This window comes from Nanorana parkeri, unplaced genomic scaffold (genome assembly GCF_000935625.1).
Source record: "Nanorana parkeri isolate BGI_ZX_2015 unplaced genomic scaffold, ASM93562v1 scaffold1591, whole genome shotgun sequence".
NCBI classification, from domain to species: Eukaryota; Metazoa; Chordata; class Amphibia; order Anura; family Dicroglossidae; genus Nanorana; species Nanorana parkeri.
This window is the reverse complement of record NW_017307859.1, coordinates 141,197-162,380: the sequence shown is the minus strand read 5'-3', so window position 1 is coordinate 162,380 and position 21,184 is coordinate 141,197. Positions and strand designations below refer to the sequence as shown.

Genomic DNA, 21,184 nt, shown 5'->3' with positions numbered 1-21,184 from the left:
AACAGGACTCAGGAACATAAGCAGATAACAGGACTCAGGAACATAAGCAGGTAACAGGACTCAGGAACATAAGCAGGTAACAGGACTCAGGAACATAAGCAGGTAACAGGACTCAGGAACATAAGCAGGTAACAGGACTCAGGGACATAAGCAGGTAACAGGAATCGCAGGAAATGGCAACAGGACTGGGGACTCAGGATTCACAGGAAACAATACTGAGCCACAGTCCTACATAAGCAGGTAACAGGACTCGGGAACATAAGCAGGTAACAGGACTCAGGAATATAAGCAGGTAACAGGTACCCTCCCAGGGAGCACCAGGTGGTGGATAATCGGTGGCAGCTGGGAGACACCCACAGGTGAGCACTGGATTTGCAGGTTCCAGCACCACCCAGTGGTGGTCTGACACCTGACAGTTCCTGGCTAGCTGGAAACACCTGCAGGCGAGCGCAGGAACTGCAGGACCTGGCTCCAGCACCACCTGGAGGTGCTATGGTCCCTGACAATTGCAATGTTAGTTTTTTTATAAGCATGCTTATCTATAATACACTGGAAGTATGCATATGTGTGTGTGTATGTATATGTATGTGTGTATATGATATATATATATATTACGATGGTTTACGAGGTCTCACTCCTTGAATACTCAGGTTCACTTTCTAGTACCTTAATACTTTGCTTGTCTTCTGATATCATATACATTTATCTTGTGGAATGTTCGGGGCTTGAATTCTGGCCTCAAGTGTTCCCTAGTGTTCGATTACCTCTATAAATACAGGCCACATATAGTATGTCTGCAAGAAACCCACCTTCTGGGTTCTAAGATTTTAGCTCTGAAGAAACACTGGGTAGTCAAATCCTTTAATGCTGTATACTCATCATATTCCCCAGGGGTGTCTATCCTACTAGCTAAATCACTTAATGCTGATGTTCTTCAGGTAAAGACTGGCCCTCTGGGTAGTCATACTATAACTCATGCAGCCTTAGCTATGCCTACAGCCCCCTTACTGATCATGGGTGACTTTAATTTGGCCCCTAATCCACCACTAGATTGCTCGCCTCAATACAAATTTCTCTGACTGAATTCAGGGATTTGGGCTTCTTGATGTGTGGCGTTGGAAATGGCCGGACTCTAGGGCCTACTCATGCCGTTCTGCTACACATAAGACGCTCTCTAGGATTGACTTGGCCTTTGTAACCCCTGCAGTTCTTCCGTGGCTTTCGGTGGTGCGCTATCTCCCTAGAGGGATCTCGGACCATGCTCCCTTGTTAGTGGAGCTCAGTTGGGGACTTTCCTTCTCTTCCAGAGTGTGGAGAATGAACTCCCACTGGCTCTCTGATCCCTCAGTGGAGACTGCTTGTTCACAGGCTATTAGCCACTACTGGAGTGACAATGCCCCTGTGACTTCATCCTCCCTTAAATGGGAAGCCTTTAAGCCACCGCCACCGGGGTAGTTCGCAGACTTAAAGGGGAGGTTGTGCTGGCCTTGGAACGTGATATGGGAGGGGCTGAAACCGCCTATGTGTTGGCCCCAATTGCCTCAACTTACAGTGATTGGATGGGGAAGAAGCGTAAATATGAATTGTTCCTGTTGGAGCATACCAAAAAGAAAATGCTACATGCTCAGCAAAATATATTGGAGTTTGGTAACAAGGCGGGCAGATTACTGGCATACTTTACGAAATCTGAATTTAACCCTACATCCATTCCACGCATCGTTTCTTCCTCAGGGACTATTGTCACTACCCCCCAAGACATAATGAACGAGTTCCTGTCCTTCTATAGAGACCTATACTCCTCCAGGGCTCAATACACTGATGCGGAACTGGAGGACTATTTGTCCCAAATCTCCCGTCCCTACCATGCCTTTCCACTCAGGCTAGCGAGGAATTGGACCGGCCACTCACTACCGATGAGATAGAGTTGCCAATCGCCCAGTTCCCCACCAGAAAGACCCCTGGCCTTCATTGGTTCCCCGTAGAATGGTACGCCTCCTATCGGGAGGGATTGGAACCACATCTATTGGCCACTTATAATGAGGCATTTGATCTAGGTATACTCCCCACATCCATGAGAGAAGCTCTTATAGTTCTGATTCTGAAACCTGGTAAAGATCCAACTAAATGTGATTCATATCCACTCATTTCCTTAATTAATGTTGACGCAAACATCTTGGCAAATTCTGGCAGTACGCATTAAGGCAGGTTTTATGCCAGGCCGCTCCACCTAGAATGAACATCCGCAGACTTTTCACCAACCTTCAATACTCTCATCCCACGACTGAGGGTAGGGCTTTGATATCACTTGATACCCAAAAAGCTTTTGACAGTGTCGAGTGGCCATATCTCCTAAAAGTCCTGAAGGCATATGGGTTTGGTCCCCAAATGATCCGATGGATTGAGATTTTATATAACTCCCCTGTAGCCAGGTTGTGCATCAACAGAGAGGTGTCTGAACCGTTTAATATTTTAAGAGGGACTCGACAGGGTTGTCCCCTCTCCCCTATCCTCTTTGCCCTGGCAATTGAGCCTCTAGCAATTAGGATAAGGGAGTCTGACTCCCTACATGGCTTACGGATACGAAACCTGGAGGAGCGAATCTCCGTATATGCTCTAGCTTCTGGACCTATTTGGAACCTTCTCGGGGTTCAGGGTAAACTGGGACAAGTCTGTCCTTTTTCCCCTGGATAGTGCTACAGTGGCTAATATACACCCTACATCCACATTAAGAGTTGCTACTGAATTCAAATATCTGGGTATTAAGATTCAGCTACCCCTCTCCTCCTATATTGCTAATAACTTAACCCCGGCTATTGACTCTCTTAATTTGAAAACTAAACAATGGATGGATTTACCTCTGGATCTTATGGGGAGAGCCAATATCATTAAGATGAACTTTCTTACCAAGTTACTGTATGTCCTAGCTAATGCCCCTTGTTCTATTCCAAAAAGTTATTTCCGTAAAATTGATTCTATTTGCATTGTGTTTCTGTGGGGGGGCCGCGCCCCTCGGGTGGCCTTGGAGGTGCTGCAGCTTCCTCGCTCAATGGCGGGACTGGCCTTTCCTAATTTTCACATGTACTACCTAGTGTCCCAACTAGTGGTGGTTCATGATTGGCTGGTCCCCCAGATAGGGAACGCTACTGAAGCCGCCATTCTAACCTCATTTGAATCTCTTCAAAATGTCGTATATAGGGGATCCATAGCAAGCAAACTGGGACAGCCATGATCTCAGTGACTGTTCGTATCCTAAGATATGTCATTGATCGATTATCATTGCCCACATGGTCCCACTCTCCCTACTCTCCCTTATGGAGTAATCCTACTCTCCCAGAGCTGCAGCTTCTACCATCAGCCTCCTTCTGGTCCTCGAAAGGCATTAAATCTCTGTCTCACTTGTTTCGGAATGGGGTGATGCTTGATTTTCCACAGAGAAGTTGAAGCTCTCCTTGTCTGATTTTTTTGGCCTTCTTGCAGCTCCTCCATGCGATCCGAACCCAATTTGGGTCGACCACCTTTACACCAGCCCAGTCACCCTTGGAGGGGATGCTGCGAAGGGATGATTCATCAAAATTTAATTCAACTGTTCTGGGGTAGCTCGAACGCACCCTCCCTGAGTGACTGGAAGAGATTGGTCGATCAGGCATTGCCCCTCTATAAACTTACATATGAGCAGCGAGGCAACCCGATGCGTTGTGCACGCATCTGGGATCCGTGGCTGTCCTCTTCTAACACAACTGTGGATATGAGGTGAGGTTCTAAAGTCATTATCATCTTTTAGACTAAAGGCCTTATTTGTACTCCTGGAAGTGTTTCATACCCTATTGATTACTAGTGGCTGCGTCCAATTTCCCACACTGTATACTGCCTGTGTTTGGAGGTTAGCTCCCAGGTACTGGAATATGTAACCTTATAAACTGTGAAATGTATGTGTGTATCACATCATTTACCCTGGGTTATGTTGAACCGGTTGTTGTATGTGTTGACTGTATGGTATAGATGTATTTTGTATGTGTCTATGACACGGAAAAAAGAAAGACTCAATAAAAAGTATCTTTAAAAAAAATATATGTATTACGGAAAATTGTTATCATACTTACCGTAATGTTCTTTTCCTGGCTCATCCTCATGTCGGCACACCTACGGGTTAGCTCCACCCCTCTGACCCACAGGACCACCCTTAACCAAGCTAATAAAACGGAGATCCTCTCCCCCAGTACCTGTCCAATAACAAGATGAGCGACAGGTCCAGCAGGGAAGGGAACGTATGCCGACATGAGGATGAGCCAGGAAAATAAAATTACAGTAAGTCTGATAACAATTTTCCGTATTCTTGGCTCGCCTCATGTTGGCATACCTATGGGACTAACCACCAAACAGGCAGGAAATACCTTCTAAACACAAAAAAATCCCAATAACGAAATGCTGCAAACATAGAAACATTTTTTTTGACAAGGCAGACTAAAGGACTGCAGACCCAAATGTGGCCAGTTTGGCTGCCACCACTTCCAAGTTGTGGTGTCTGATAAATGTGTTCTGCGAACTCCACCTAGCTGTCTTGCATATGTCTTCTATCGAGACCCTGGTGTATGAGGCCCAGGACATTGCCACTCCATCGTTGAGTGGACCTGCACTTCTGCTGGAGGAGTAAGACCCTGTTTCACATATGCTGCTTTGATGATGGCTTGAATCCATATCGAGAAGATTCTTGGTGGTGCCTCAAAACCTTTTTTGGAGCCCTTAGGTAACACGAACAGTCTATCTGATTTCCGAAAAACACCAGTGCTTTTAGGATACTCCCTTATGAGTTAGACTAAATCCAAAGCGGGCAATAAGTCCGACTCCGAGGATTGTGCCAGACTTTTAAAACCTGGTAGAATAATGTCCCAATCTGAATGGAAAGTAGAAGCAACTTTTGACCCAAAATCCGTAGATGCCCACAAGATAACTTTATCATCCAATAGAACACAAAAAGGCTCTTTGTACGAAAGGGCCGCTACTTCAAATACTCTCTTCACTGAGGTTATGCCAATCAGAAAAGTGATTTTTGCTCCAGGAACCATAAGGTGCTCTGAGATAGAGGATGATATGGAGGAGCTGCTAAGCCTTCCTCACAGGTTGTAATTTCAGAGCTGCTCTCATGAATCTCCGCAATAGAGGATCGTCTGCCCATTTGATTCCCATAAATGCTGACAAGGCCGAGATCTGCACTCTTAATGAGTTGTAGGCTAGCCCAGCGCCCAAGGCCGACTGTAAAAACCCCAGAACATAAGGCAGTTCTGCCTGCAATGGCGAGGAATGATTTTTGTCTGCAAAAGTCAGAAATCTGTTTCAAATTCTGGAGTAAGTAGTATTAGTTGATGGTCCTCTAGACTGCATCAAGGTATCGATCACCTTGGTAGACAAGCCCTGACTGCTGCTAGATGTAGCTTCTTGGGATTGGGGGGTTGCTAATGACCTTGTAACAGTAGATCCTCCTGTCCAGAAAGAATCATGGGTGTTCTACCGCATTCTGTTGTAAGAGCGGGAACCATGGCCTCTTTGGCCAAAATGGTAGGTTCACAATAACCGTTCCCCCTTCCTGCCGTATCTTCTGCAGTACCTTGAGGGCCAATGGTAACGGCAGGAATAGATAGGCTAGTGGAAAGTCCCATGTTATGGAGAACAAATCCTGTGTCACTGATTCCTGGCAGCCTTGTCTCAAGACAAAATGGGGCACCTTCGCATTCTGTGGTGTTGCCATCAGGTCGATAAACAGGGTACCCCACGTCTGGAAAACATGCCTCAGGTACTTTGAATTCAGCTCCCATTCGCTGTTGTTTGGGAAAACTCTGCTTAAGCGGTCTGCCAGTATGTTTACACTCCTGGCAGGTAGACTGCTGTCAATGCCTGAACATGTTGCTCTGCCCATGAAAAAATGTTGTTTGCGAAGCATAGCGGAGGTAAACTCCTGGTCCCCCTTGTCTCATGATACAGCTGTTTTGTTGGCCATCCTTATCCTGACCTGTTTGTGCCGTAGGATAGGTTGGAAGGCCCGCAGGACTAGCGAGGGCGCTTTCAATTCCAACCAATTCGACTGTGGTGTCACCAGGCCTTTCCATCGACTCTGAATCTGATATTCCAAGCAATGTGCTCCCCATCCTTGGAGGCTGGCATCTGTAGTAATTGTGATCCAGGAACCTAGACCCAGGGGCATTCCCAGAGAGAGGCACGGAGAGTCTATCCACCAGGACAAGTTGCTCCTCATTGCTGAGGACACAGTGATCTTCTGAGACAACGCAGTCCAGTTCCATTCCTGGAGGAAACAAGATTGTAACTGGCACATGTGCCACCTCGCCCAAGGCACCACGGGAATGCATGAGGTCATCATATCGAGAAGCACCATGCAGTCACTGGCCTGCAACACAGGTAAGCTGATGACTCTGCTGACACAGGCGTCAATCTCCCTTCTTCGGCAATCTGGGAGGAATCCCCTCGCTAGATAAGAGTCTAGGACTACCCCCAAGTACTCCATCCTTTGTGCTGGGATTAGTTGACTTTTCTTTAGATTGATTAACCATCTGAAGCGGAGCAAGGTTGCCAAAACGAGCTTGCGATGGATAATAATAGACTGCTTCAACTTCCCCAAGGATGACAAGGATGTTGTCAAGGTAATGAAAGACTTTGACTCCACAAAGCCGAAGGAGCACTATGACTGCTACCACCATTTTGGAAAAGGTCCGTGGGGCTGTGGAGAGACCAAACGGGTGGGCATAAAACTGGAAATGCTGTCCTGCTACCGCAAACCGCAGGTATTCCTGATGTTGCTCCGATATTGGAACATGGAGGTATGCATCTTCCAAATCTATGGAGATCATCCATTCCTCCGCCTGAACTACAGAAATGATCGTCTGTACCGAGGGCTTTTTGGCGAGAAAAATAGGGGAATAGAAACCTTGACCCCATTCCTCCTTTGGTACCAGAACAACAGCTTTCTTCACAAACAATTCCGCAACATAATCGAGAAGTATTATGCTTGCCTGAAGAAGGAGCCACTTGGTTCCGAAACATCGCTATAAATGTGACACTATCCCAGTCAATAAAAGGTATTGCCTTTCCATCAAGTTGGAGTGCGAGTAACCATTTATCGATTTTATAAATCGAGAAGTAATCTTCTTTTCAACCGCTCCTGCATCTACCACTGGTGGTGTATCCCAAAAAGCTGTGTCAGCCACGTTCAAGGGATAAAGTTTCAGAAAACGATTCTGAAAATTCAGTTTCTTGTCCGGATGTTTCCATTCTTCTTCAATTAGATCTTTAACCTCCGGCATGACGGGGAAAGTAGGGCCTTCTTTTTTTAGGCCTGGGAGGTACTTAGCTACCTTTTTAGGATGATCAATCCCCTCCCAATCAATGGCCTCCTTAATTGCCACGATGAACGGTATAATAAGGCTGAAGTCAAACGAATGTAAGTCCTGTCCGTCCGGGGCAGGTGTACCATCTGAAATGATCTCACCCTCATCTGAGAGCTCTGCAGGTCTAGATGACCTTGATACCTCAGTTGTGCTCCGAGAAGAAAATGCCACCGAAGGAAGCAGATCCTGTAGGCTGTCCTGTACGGCTTGCTGTATGTAAGACTTTATTTCAAGTGAATCCGCTTCCCTGTCCCTGGCCACCTCTTTAAGACATTCTCAGCACACAATTTGGCTGGTAAGGCCGTGAGGAACATGACCAACATGATCCTGGTGGAAAGTGCGGACTCTTGCCATGGAGGGAAGTAGACCCGTGATCTGTTTTGTGACGATGTCTGTGGCCCCCTGGAGAACGCTCAACTACGGAAACTGATTGGGCCAGGAGGGGGGTGTGTGGGTCTCAGTTTGGGTGAACTGGTTCTCAACAAGCCCTAGCTCATCACTAATAACTAAAAAGCATAGGCACAGTATCCAGGGTACACACTGCCAGAACTCACAAATACGTTTTTTTTATATCACTTAAAGTATGTTGAAGTATGTGAAAGTAATGTTGTGGTATGTGCTCTTGAAACAGCATGGGGGTTTTTCTATTTCATCTATTACTATAGTAATGAGATTCTTGTTGCATTTGTTTGATGTATTTCTGGATGGTGGCGAATGGGATAAATACAGCCATCCTTGATGAGCATTAACGATGTGCAGGGATTGGGGGAGAAGTGGTGTTATGAAGTCAGTTAGCTTGAGTTTGCCCAAGTCTGCCCAATCAGTTGTGTCAGGGGAGTCAGCTAATGAGCATGTGCTAACATGGCAATATTATATGTTGCATTCTAGGTGGCCACACTAACTTATTTGTGCATGAGCACATATACTTTGTAATGTCCATTTGGCAGCATAAAGCACAGCTCTGTCTGACTTTGGCCAGCCTTAATATTATACTGTCACCCCCTATTTCTGAAGCTTTACTAAAAACATTGTTTGCACAAAAGTATTATAACTATACATAAACAACATAACCAGTGACACTTGTATTTAAATAAACCATTCTATACTGTGTTTTTTGCAGTTCAATGTTGTTAAAGTTCATTTTTAATTTTTCAAATTCTCACACTTTTTTTAATATAGTTCATATGATTGCCTGCGTGATGATCCATTTGCACATGACTGGCCATCTCTTCCTCAGCTACCTGGATTCCAATATTCAATGAATGAGCAATGCCGGTTTGATTTTGGTGTGGGTTACATGATGTGTACTGCTGTAAGTATTATCTATTTTCTGTAAAAATTAACCTGCCATTAGCCGCATAGCAAGGATTAACTACAGGGCTAGGGGCCAACATAAAGAAGATAGTCACACGATCCTTGATCCCGCCTCACTGTTGGACTGCTTTTATCCTGGGCTCTGGCAGTTTAGGAACATGAGACATCTTCATGTCTAATTCAAGTGCATTAGAGCTGAGGATGCTGAGAGACATTCCACTGCTGGAGCAGAGGGGAGAGAGGTGAGTGCTGACCGCCTCAGGACTGAGGATCAGGTGAGTATATCATCTTTATTCTGGGTAAACTTGTGCAGTGGTAGGCCCACTGTTCATTATTACAATTCCTGGAATTCCTCTTAAGATGAAGTAAAGAGGGCATACATGGCAAGCCCTGTCCCTCACTCCCCTGCTGCTGCTTCCACCTCTTTGCCACTGTTAATGGCAAACTTGCTAAATAGTACAGCTGAGTCTGTAATTACTGCTGTTTAATATTGATCTTCTGAACAGTGTTTGTGAAGCTAGATTTACTTAGATATACAAAATTGTTACTTTGTATTTACTTGGTTTAAATTCATGTGAAGATCAAAGTAATGGCCTTTGCTCTGCATATGATGTCAGTCAAAGCAACCTCAGGGGTAAACAAACAAAGTTTTTTTTTTTTAATTATTATTATTTTATTTGATAAACATTCTTTACCCGTTATTAACCTATTGGTAAACCTAATCAGCCCCAATGTTATTTTTTGAAAACCATAGTTAAAGCTTTTTCTTTAGTTTTTGTTTGCTATTTTTTTTAGTGCTTGATTAAAAATGTGCAAGAATTAAAAAGAAAACACTTTATTTACATTTTTACCATAATTTCATTATAAATGGGAAAATTACAGAATCCAATACCTTTTATCTCTAGTAGCACCTTTTCAAAAACAACACTGATCAAGGTAGAAAATGTGTGTTTTATTTAGTTTTAGGTCTTTTGGTCTGCAGATTCCATAGAAAATAATGTCTTGCAAAAAATGTAATTCATCTTTAACCACCTGCTGTCCGGCCGTTGTAATTAAACGGCCGGACAGCGGCTTCTTCAGGGCAAATGGGCGTCTTTAGACGTCCTATCCCGTCCCGCACGTGCCCGCCGCTAGGCGGGGCGCACCAGCTGGAAACCGGCTTTGAATGTACACAGCCAGCGATAGCTGCTTACATACAAGCGTTCGGGCGTCTGTAGAGACGCCCAATCGCTTGTAATATGCGGTTGGGTGTGCGCCCCCTCCCTCCGCCGCTACTGCTGGCGATCCCGGGCTCCGCTGTTCCCGGTGTAAGTAAACGAGCTCCGTTTGATCTCCTCTTCTGAATGCAGGCAGTGATGTGTATTACATCACTGACTGCATTCAGTGTCACTCTCCGGTACAGAAACTGGAGAGAAGCTGGTGAAGCAGGTCTCTGTTTCATCAGCTTCTCTGGGGGTCCCTAGGTGACATTAGGGGTCTTAAAGACCCCTGATGTCTCCATAAAGCCGACCTGTCACTGCAAATTGGCTATCACATAGGGAGCTTGTTTGCTCCCTATGTGATAGCAATAAAGTTCAGGGGGGGAGTTTAAAAAAATGTGTTACAAAAAACAATAAATAAAAAATCACATATCAAAGCAATAAAAAACAATTAAAGTCCACCGCCCCCACATGCACACGCAAACATGCGTCAAGCCCGCCTACGTGCGAAAACACATAATACCTCCATTGCGCCGCACATGTTACATATCGCAGCGAACGTCGGAATGAGAGCAATAATTCTAGGGTCATCAATCACTGATAACACTAAACTGATGAGCGGTACAAGCTTTTAAAGCGTCGGCTTTGGTCAATTTTGAGTATGGTAGTTTTTTGCGATTTAACGGGTGTGCGCAATTTTAAAGCTTGACATGTTTGGTGTCTATTTACCTGGCGTGACCCCGTCTTTTATATTTTACCAAATAATTGGGTAATAATAAATGTTTTATAACATAACGTAGGGAGAACAGGTTTTTTTTCAAATTTGTCGGTACTTTTTTCATGATACAGTAAAAAAAACCTGTAGTGGTGATTAAATACCACCAAAAGAAAGCTCTATCTGTCCCTAAAAAATTGTATAAAATTCATTTCAGTACAGCATTGCATGATGGAATAAATGTCAGTCAAAGTACCGCAGCACTGTACTGAAAAATGGCCAGGGAGGGGGTATAAATACCCTGGTCAGCAAGTGGTTAAAAGAAGGCCTTGTTTACACATATCTGAGAGAGAGACAGAGCTGTGCAAAAGTTTTAGGCATGTGTGTTAATTTCTCCTGTCAAATAGTGATGAGCCGAACAGACCCAAGTTTGGTTTGAATTCGAACTTAGAACATGGATAAAGTTCAAATTCGAACTCAATGCAATTCTATAGGACCCGAACTTTGAAAATTGATTGGCCTCTTTTTGAACAGTCATTGGCCATAAAAAGGGCATGGATTTGGACATGTATCAAAGAAAAAAACACTTAAAAAAACTGTTTTTAAAGGAGCAGTGATTTTAATATCACTTAAAGGGAAACAATAAAAATGAAAAATTCCTTTTACATTTTGTGCCGGGGGGTCCCCTTAAACTGCCTGTAAAGTGGCACGTCTATACAATGCATAGAACCTGCTGCAGCAAAAATGACATTTATAAAGAAAAAAAGGACATTTAAATTGCTGGTAACTGGTTTCCCTTGAATCTTGTAACCAACTGCTTGGGGAGGCAGCCTGTATGAAGAGTATAGAGATGTAAATTTCCAAAATAAACTTGCAAAAAAAAAAAAGAGTATAGAGAGAGATCTGTTGCACTCCTCATAAGAGGGGGAATTTATTAATCGATGTTCACCTCAGTGAAATTGGTGGTAGTCAGTAGTGTCAATAGACACTACTGATAGATATCAATAGATCAAGGCTCATACTTGGTCACGTGCTTCTTGATCAAGTAAGTTTACTTTATAATGTCTCAGAACCATGTTAATCAAGGTAGATGTAGGAAGGGTCACCTGTGATGTGGGCCTAATTAAACTGACCTAGAGAATGTGGGGTAAAAAATAAACACAGACTGCTACCAGCTAGATCACTGGAGCATTAACAAATGAGGGGCTAGCAAAATACCGTATTTTTCGCTCCATAAGACACACCTAGGTTTAGAGGGGAAACAGGCTGCTTTTTTTTAAAGTTGTGCGGCTGTGCATGGCTCCACAAGTTATGTCATCTATACCATCTGCCATATTTTTTTTTTTAAATGCGTGTGTTCGCAGGGGCTGGGGACTTTAATTTTAGGGGGGATTTTTCATTTTAGTTAACTTTTTTAAATTTTTTTGTATTTTACATTTTTTTATTTAACTTACATTTTTTTTTTACATTTTTACATTTTATTTATTTAACTTTATTTTTTAACTTTTAAATTTTTTTAATTTTTAATTTTGTTTAATTTTATTTTTTTAAACTCCCCTCGCGCGTACAGGAGAGGAGCGCAGAGGGGTGAGTAGACAGCACGGGTTAAGCTCACAGACTGTCGGAGGTTTCTCCTTACATTCTGTAATTGGCTGCCTGTCCCCTCTGACACAGATCGCTGCAGCCGATTACAGCCTGTAGGGAGAAACCACTGATAGTCTGTGAGGCTGCAGCGGAGAGAAAGGGATGGGCACAGACTGTGCTGCCTTGCACTAGGTACACTGTCAGCCACCCGCCTCAGCTCTCACACACACATCACCCTGCAGGAGTCGCTGAACGCGTGTGTGTGTGACAGCTGGTGGAAATATCCGCTCCATAAAACGCACGGACATTTTTGCCCGCCTTTTGGGGGCAAAAAAAGTGCGTCTTACGGAGCAAAAAATACGGTATGTCCTGCTAGCAAGGGGAGTGTGGTTTAAAATCACAGAGCTGTTGCTCCACTGTGATCCACTGTGAAGGTGATATATAAAATCACTAATAGTTACCCGAAGAGTGGTACATCAGTCTCTGTACAGAGGAGCTGACACTCTAATGTCCTCCCACAGTCACACACTATTATTATACATGTATATAGCTCTGACATATACCGCAGTGCTGTACAGAGAACACTGAGCCAGTCACATCACAGTCTCTGTACAGAGGAGCTTGCACTCTAATGTCCCCCCACAGTCACATCATTCTCTGTACAGAGGAGCTTAAACTCCAATGCAGAATGGCACCCCTTGTAGGGGGACTACAAATCCCAGCAATACATTTATACAGCAATGCAGAACAGTATATGAATTGGACTCTGGTCTTAGTGACGCGCTGGACTCCAGTATACACCAAGATGGCAGCGCCCACATGGTCTGGTTCCGCCATCTTGGTGTATACCAAGATATACTCCAAAATGGGGGCATGCACAGAACACACTAGCGGACAATATGGCCGCCGCTTGATCTGAAATTTCTTTGTGCGGTTCCGGATTCGGGGGCTCATTGCCTCTGAATCCAAAACAGCATTAAAATTAGTTTCCTTTGACGAAACAAATAGAAATGTTTTTCCATTTTCATTTGTTTCGTCTGAACCAAATCTGTTTGTCCCGCACATCTATTACACACCACAGCAAACCATATAATCTGACTAGTATACAGCAGATATGCATAAACCATAACACAACATCAAATTACACAGGCTGTAAAATCTAAAAAAAAAAATATAAGAAAAGTAAACAGTCGCCCTAACAACCAATCAGATATTTACATGAACCCAATCTGCCACCATACAGGATACATTTCCTTACCAGTGCCAATAAACGTTAAAAACCAAAAAGTTCTCACCAGGGGCAGATGCTGGCACCATTTTTTCAGTGGGGGGCCCGGGACCAGAACTTGGGTCCCCCAGCCTCGAGCCCTCGTGCAGCCACAGGGGCAGTAGGTTTGCCCTACCTGTATATACAACCCTTCCCCCGCTACCTCTGGGCTCTCGCCTGCATCACACTCAGACTAGGATAGTGATGGTGAATGTTTTTGAACCCGAGTGTTCAAACTGCGATGCAAAATCCATTTATTTATCTTAACCACCTTCCGTCCATGGCCGTTTGTGAACGGCCGGACGGAAGTCTGCTAGGAGCGGGAGGGCGTCTTAAGACGTCCTGCCCCTCCCCCCTCTCTTGTGCGGAGAGGGAAAACTGTGAGCATGTAAACAGCCAGCGATGGCTGTTTACATACAAGCAATCAGTGTCACTCTCCGGTGCAGAACACCGGACAGAAGCTGATGAAGCAGATCGCTGCTTCATCAGCTTCTGTGGGGGTCCCTAGGTGACATCAGAGGTCTTGGAGACCCCTGATGTCTCCATAAAGAGGACCTGTTTGGTGAACTGGCTATTACATAGGGGATTTCTTAATCCCCTATGTTATAGCAATAAAGTTGTCTAAAAAAAAAAGTAAAAAAAAAAAAATTACAGCATTAAAAAAAATAAAGAAGCGAAAAAAAATATTCACAAATAGTGCCAACATTTTGTATTGCGTTGCAGTTTGGGCACTCGGGTTTAAAAAATGTTCAGCATCACTGCCACTGCCAAACATTTATACACTCATTAAAACACACAAATCATGCACTCATTAACCACTTGCAGCCCGGAGCAATTTCTTACATTTTTGCAGACACATGATAAAATCAGAATTTTTGGCTAAAAAAAACCTTCAGACCCCCAAACAATGATATATTTTCTGAAATCGAAGGCTCTGTAGAATAAAAACATACGCACGGTATTTGCACAAATGTTTATCAATCAAGTATTTTTAGGATAAAATACACTAAAATGAAATTTAGTGCACAGAAACAGAATATAATGGCTAATTTTTTGGTAAAATATAAAAGTTGGGGTCACGCCGGGCAAATAGATACCAAACATGTCAAAGCCTTAAAATTGTGTGAATCTGTGAAAACGCAGAAAACTTCAATACCCACAATTTCCCATAGCCGACGCTTTAAATGCTTTTATGGCAATTCAGTTTAGTGCTATCAGTGATTGATGGGCCAAGAATTATTGCTCTCACCCTGACACTGGCGATGATATATAACATGTGTGGCATAACTTTTGTTTTTGCACGTAGGCACATACAACACGTGCTTGCGTTATATGTGCGTGGACGTGGGGAGCGGGGGACCTTAACTGCTTGCCGTCCGCCCGTTGTGAAAAAATGGACGGACGGCAAACTCACATGGGCGGGTTGCCGTAATTAGACGGGTTTTTTTTCTGCTTGAGCGCGCACAAGCAGAAAAAACCTGTCCGTTCTGGGGAGCCGTTATCAGCTGATTGACATACAAACGATCGGCGGCTCTATAGCCGCCAATCTCTTGTATCTTGTGGCTGCGTGCCCCCCTCCCCCTCCTAGAATGCCGCTGCCGCCTCCCCTCCTGCACCCTCACCTTCAATCCCGGGATCCGCTAGCCCATCTACGGCTCGGGAGGGTGTCAGGAGGAAGATGGGAGGGAGATCAGCATCTTCCTCCATGCTGAACTCCCTCCGTAGTGTGAATGCGGCAATGATGTGTATTGTATCACTTCCGCATTCACCTGTCAGTCATCTGGCTGCTATAGCCAGAGAGAAGAGGCTGATGAAGCAGAACTCTGCTTCATCGGCTTCTTTGGGGGTCCCCAAATGACATTAGGGGTCTTAGAGGAAAAAAAAAAAACACACACACACTCTCACACAAGAGAGGACTCTCCATAAAGAGGACCTGTCAGTGTGCCTTTGCTATTATATAGCAAAGGCAGAGAGGTCAGCAAGGAGGACAATGCTGATCTCCCTCCCATCTTACCTCCTGACACCCTCCCGAGCCGGTCCTCGTTTGTTGTGTATGGGACCAGTCAGGGTGCCCATGCTGACCCGTGTCCACCACAAACAGCACCTACCATGGGCAAGTAGCATCGGAACTGGACCATGGAGCAATGGAAGGAGGTGGCCTGATGAATCACATCTTCTTTTTCATCATGTGGATGATCGGGTCAGGGGTGTGGAATTCCTATCGCCCGACGCCCGGGACAGGCGCCGGGCGAGTCGTTTTTTTGTACACTTAGCCCCGCTCCGGACAAGCAGAGCTAAGTGTACAGTGTGGAGCCGCCGCTTGTTTTCAAGTGATCTGACCACTTGTATGAAACTAGAAGCGGCGATTCTGTCCACACCTCCCCCTGTGGTTTTCGGGTCCCCGCTCCTCTGGCGGACCCGAGACCACAGAACATGAGCTCACCATAGAGCCCGCAGAGCAGACTAAAGACGTCTGTTTTTCATCTGCTCTGTGTTATCACTGAGACCGTGGTGCTGTGATCACAGCGCTACCTGTCTCAGCTGTCAGGAACTACACAGAACATCTGTTCTGTGTTGGAGGGCAGGTTCACTAAAGAGAACCTGTCACCTCCAAACTATAACATAGAGGATGTTAAAGCCCTATGTGATGGGAATAAAATTAGGTGGGGGAAAAAAAATAAAAAAAAGTTATGAAAAAAGTAAAAAATAATTAAATCTATATAAAAAAGTGACAATGTAAAAAAAAAAAATGAAAACCAACCCCGCTGCCCCCGCCATCTGCATGCAAATAAACGCACGCATAGGACATTGTGTGTGTGCGTTGAGTGCTGCCACCATTTCACTGTGCCATATTGTGGTAGCGAGGCAGCAGAACTCTCCCACACGCACAATGTGCATTAGGCCCCATTCACACTGAGCGATTTATCGAGCGATTTTTGCAGCGATATCGCTCATATTTCCACGCGATATCGCTCTATGTAGCTTCTCCAATCCATTTCAATGGAGCTGTTCACATCTCGTCGCTCAATATCGCTCAATATCGCTTGTAGCTCGTCGCTGGTAGTTTGTCGCTCCTACATGACCCTTTTTTCGAGCGATATTGCTCCTGATTGCATACAGCCCAATAGGTTTTAAGTTAAGTTTAAAGTTGTGTGACACGTCGCTCAATATCGCTCGTCGCGCAATATCGCTCCATGTCGCTCAGTGTGAATGGGGCCTGAAAGTTCACTTTCCCAGGTAATATGGGAAAATGGAATTACCCGATCAAATCTGGCCCCCGTCTCTTCCAAAACCCCCCGGCTATACGGGGACCACGCTGACCAATGAGAAGCGCTATTTAGCACAGACCCATACAGTTTTGATTAGGGATGCACAGATACAGTGCCTGCAGTCCGGTGATCCCGTGCGGGCGATCGCATTGCGGCCGGAGGGTGTGGCAACGTCACCATTCACTACAATAGCCCGCCACGCCGCCTCCTGCCCGGCAAAAAAGTGAGCCGGCCGCAGTGCAATGGAGTGCGTTCCTGCCGGATTCGGGCCGGAACGCACTACAAGTGGTGTGAACTGGCCCTAAAACGGTACCAAAAACACGGCTGCAGGAGCAGCCATGTTCTTGGTATAACCACACACACGTAATGAAACAAACACACTCCTTAAAAAAACCACACATAGCTTCATTAAAAAAAAAACAAAAAAAACACACACTCTCACACAACTATTAAAAATAAAAATAGTGAATTAAAAAATGTCCCCCTGCATCCCTGGGTCCAGTGTTGGGGGTTATACTGGACCAGTGCAGAATCAGTGTGATCTGCATCTCAGGCTGATGCAGATCATACTAATCGATCCCTGCCAATCAGCGGCCGCACCATGAGGGAGCGATCAGTATGATCTGCATCAGCAAGAGATGCAGATCATACTGATCCTCCACTGGACCACCAGGGATGATTTTCATTTAATATATTGCAGGTTCGGCTACTCGTGGCGGCCATTTAAAAAAAACATAATATGCAGTGGAGACCCCCTGGGGACACCGGAGGCTCGCACAGATCACCTCAGGTGAGGATCTGAAGTTTGCAGGCTCTGGTGATGCGGGTGCCCGGTCATCTCCACTTCCCGCTAGTGACCTGTACGGCCTTTACGGCCGTCAGACGATACTCATGTAAGGTTCCCGGGCCCCTTACATGAGTATCGGCGGTACCCCCCTGATGGTGGCCCTGTAGTCTCTTTTAAAATGTCCCATGGGCCGCTCAACTGGCGTTACTCCCATCTCACACATAAGGCTACAGTCAGTTTCACTATAGGACACACAGTTCCAGCAAACAATTAATTGTTGTGAATCTTACCACACAGAAAAAAATTATAATTATTCTTCTAAATGCAAAATATGAAATCCTGCATATTACTCTAACAGTACAACAAAATCACATCTACTTTAGATTTATTTCGAAAACATATGTATCCAAAATAAGTGATGTACACAAATATCCGGGGCGACATTTGAAGGAATCGCGGAAACCCGAGCATCATACACATATAGAATGCATGTATATCTACTTGCATGTATGGTCTAAATACAAGTAATGCCCTGTTGTTATATCCTTGTTCACAGCTACTAACATGGCTGGTACCTAAGCATGTAATTTTAACTACTTTTAAGAATTCCTTTATCAAAATCACCTCCTCTAGAATCCTCATGTAATCTATCCAGAGCCCTGATATGAATAACAGAGGTTTCAATTGTGTCTAATAATAGGAGTTAATATAGTCCCATATTAGAGATAGAGAACTGGCTAAAGGAACGGGTACAGAGAGTATCAATAAATGGCGCCCTTTCAGACTGGGCTAGTGTCATTAGCGGTGTGCCTCAGGGTTCTGTGCTAGGACCCATGCTTTTCAACCTGTTTATTAACGACGTCGGGGATGGAGTAACCAGCGATATCTCAGTGTTTGCTGACGACACCAAAATTGATAGGGGAATAGAAACAGACCAAGATAGTATAACATTGCAGGAGGACCTGGACAAAATAGGGGAGTGGGCAACTATGTGGCAGATGAGGTTTAATGTCGATAAATGCAAAGTTATGCACTTCGGGATTAAAAATAGGCAAATGGGTTATACAATTATGGGTATGTCGCCAGGGAAGTCAGAAATGGAGAACGATTTGGGGGTCATTGTAGACCATAAACTGAATAATAGATTACAGTGCCAGGTTGCTGTAAGCAAAGCTAGTAGAGTCCTGTCCTGCATCAAGAAGGGAATGTTTTGCATGGACAGGTCTATAATTTTGCCACTGTACACTTCAATGGTTCGGCCTCACCTGGAGTATGCGGTGCAGTTTTGGGCACCGGTACACAGAAAGGATGTCCTTGAGCTGGAGAAAGTCAAGCGGAGGGCGACCAAACTCATCAAGGGGATGGAGGACCAGAACTATGAGACACGGCTACTAAATTTAAATATGTTTACGTTGGAAGTAAGGAGATTAAGGGGGGACATGATTTTCATGTACAAAATGTTCAATAGTCATAGCAACAAATTCTTTAAGATTAATTCTGTAACAAAGACTAGAGGCCACCACCTAAAACTGGTAGAAAAAAAATTCAAACACAAGGGGCAAAGGGGGTTCTTCTCAGTTCGCGCGGTTAAGGTCTGGAACTCGCTGCCTCAAGCAGTGATTTCCGCAAATAGTCTGGAATCATTCAAGAAGCTCTTGAACGATTTCCTGAGAGACCGTAATGTACAAGGGTACAGGTACCCGTAAGAATGAGAACACTCAGGGACCTATGCACACACAATAGGTTGGACTTGATGGACTTATGTCTTTATTCAACCTCAGATACTATGTAACTATGTAACACAGCATACACATGATCATATATTCTGCGGGGCAATTGCTGTGTTTTTTTTGCCCAAATAGTAGGCCCCAAAGCATACTGTATCATGAGATACAGAACTCCTGGAATAGAGCAATCCACATAGTGCTGGGTTTAAATACAATGGGCCACAAATTGTGGGAAATCATCGACCTCCGAGATAAATTGTGTTAATTCTTACATATTTGTATTAGATGAATTAGAAAACAGGTGATAAAGGTGCTGGTTGGCTAAAGGTTTATACACAGGGGAGTATATTTGCCTTCAAAGGAGGGAGGTGTCTGATGATCAGGATACCTTGTAACTTCTCGACAAAGTATGGTAGAACAATGAAAATGGTACCACATGGAAGTGTATACATTTATCTTCATTTTGAGACTAAAGATTATTACTTAACTGTAATTTATTATTCTCTTTTTGCAAGGTACATTTGTCCTGGTCAGACCTATGCATCATACAGTTACATCTGGTGGCTTGGGAAAGTGTCATTGCCTAACATTTCCAAGGAACAGTTGCATGATATTTTCCCTCAGAAGCCAAGATGCCTCGGAACTGTGTAATAGAGGGTGGGTTTAGGGGCGGAGTTAAGGCCGAGGCAGGTTTGGGGTTAGGTGGGGCAACTGGTGGCGAGTAACTCTTAAGGCCTGGCTAGTAGCTCAGGACTTGAAATTTTGAGCCCTGGTGTAAACAATGCAGATAACTTCTGCTACATTTCTGGCGAGGTTCCATTTGCATCTCAAAAGTGCAGTATGATGGCAGTGGTAAAAAAGGCATACCACCTATATTTTGAATGCAAAATAGGGGATATGGACAAGAGTTGGGCCCCTCATTATTGTTGCATTACATGTGCAACTTATCTGTGTCATTGGCTAAACAAGAAGAAAAAGGCCATGCCTTTCGCAATCCCATTGGTGTGAAGGGAACCCACCAATCATAGTAGTGACTGCTATTTTTGCATTGTTACTCCAATTGCAAAAGGGATCTCAAGAAAGAAGTGGACCATGGGATACACTGGTCTACAAGGAGAAAGCCTCAGAAATGAAAGTAGCTAAATTTTACCAGAATTGGGTCACTAATAAAGGAAAATTAAGTAATGAGTATGAATTGGCTCCAGTTTCCAAGATAAAGCTTCAGGTGAAAATTGAATCAAAATAATTCACAATTACGGCCCCTGATAGTAGGGGGAGATTTCAATTTAGCATTGGACCCCATCCTAGATACGTCTAAGGGAACCTCTCACCTGTCCTATCTGAGCCTGCAGAGATTTAAGCGGACGCTTCACTCCATGGGACTGGTGGATGCTTGGAGAGTTCACCACCCCACGGTAAAAGACTTTTCGTTTTACTCCTCGGTGCATCACTCCTATTCCCGAATAGACCTCCTTTTGGTCTCACAGGCTCTACTTCCTCTTACAAAATCCTCTTTAATTGAGACCTCTGCCCTTTCAGACCACACCCCGATATCCCTCAACTTATCCTTGAGCCCTGACAACTCTCGATCCTGGTCCTGGAGGCTCAATTAAACCCTTTTACAAGAGGGTCCAGTATTAGATGACATTACAAAACAATTGCAGTTAGTCTTTCAAGAAAACGAGAGCTCAGACGTTTCCCCACTGACAGTGTGGGAAACGCATAAATGTGTCCTTCGGGGATTCCTGATCCTGAAGGGTTCAGAACGGAAAAAAGCCATGGTCGCTAAATCGAATGACTTACTGAAACAGATAAGAGAAATAGAGACCTTGCATAAGAAGTCCCTTGCGTGTTCCCTTTTAAGTAAGCTCACGTCCCTGCGAATGCAATTACTAGACTTATCCCATAGTCGGGTTACCTCGGGACTA

The 21,184-nt window shown here is 44.4% G+C and overlaps 1 protein-coding gene across 1 annotated transcript in view; it reads left to right on the top strand.

The window, feature by feature from the left end:
- The window catches only part of LOC108798945 (A disintegrin and metalloproteinase with thrombospondin motifs 2-like), a gene marked incomplete at its 3' end in the record, with an annotated part of 345,605 nt that overhangs the window by 187,036 nt on the left and 137,385 nt on the right, over window positions 1-21,184 (top strand). Inside the window, exon 10 of the mRNA XM_018570755.1 lies at window positions 8,574-8,706. Coding sequence (XP_018426257.1) covers window positions 8,574-8,706 — 133 coding nt within the window. The remainder of the gene's footprint in view (window positions 1-8,573; window positions 8,707-21,184) is intronic.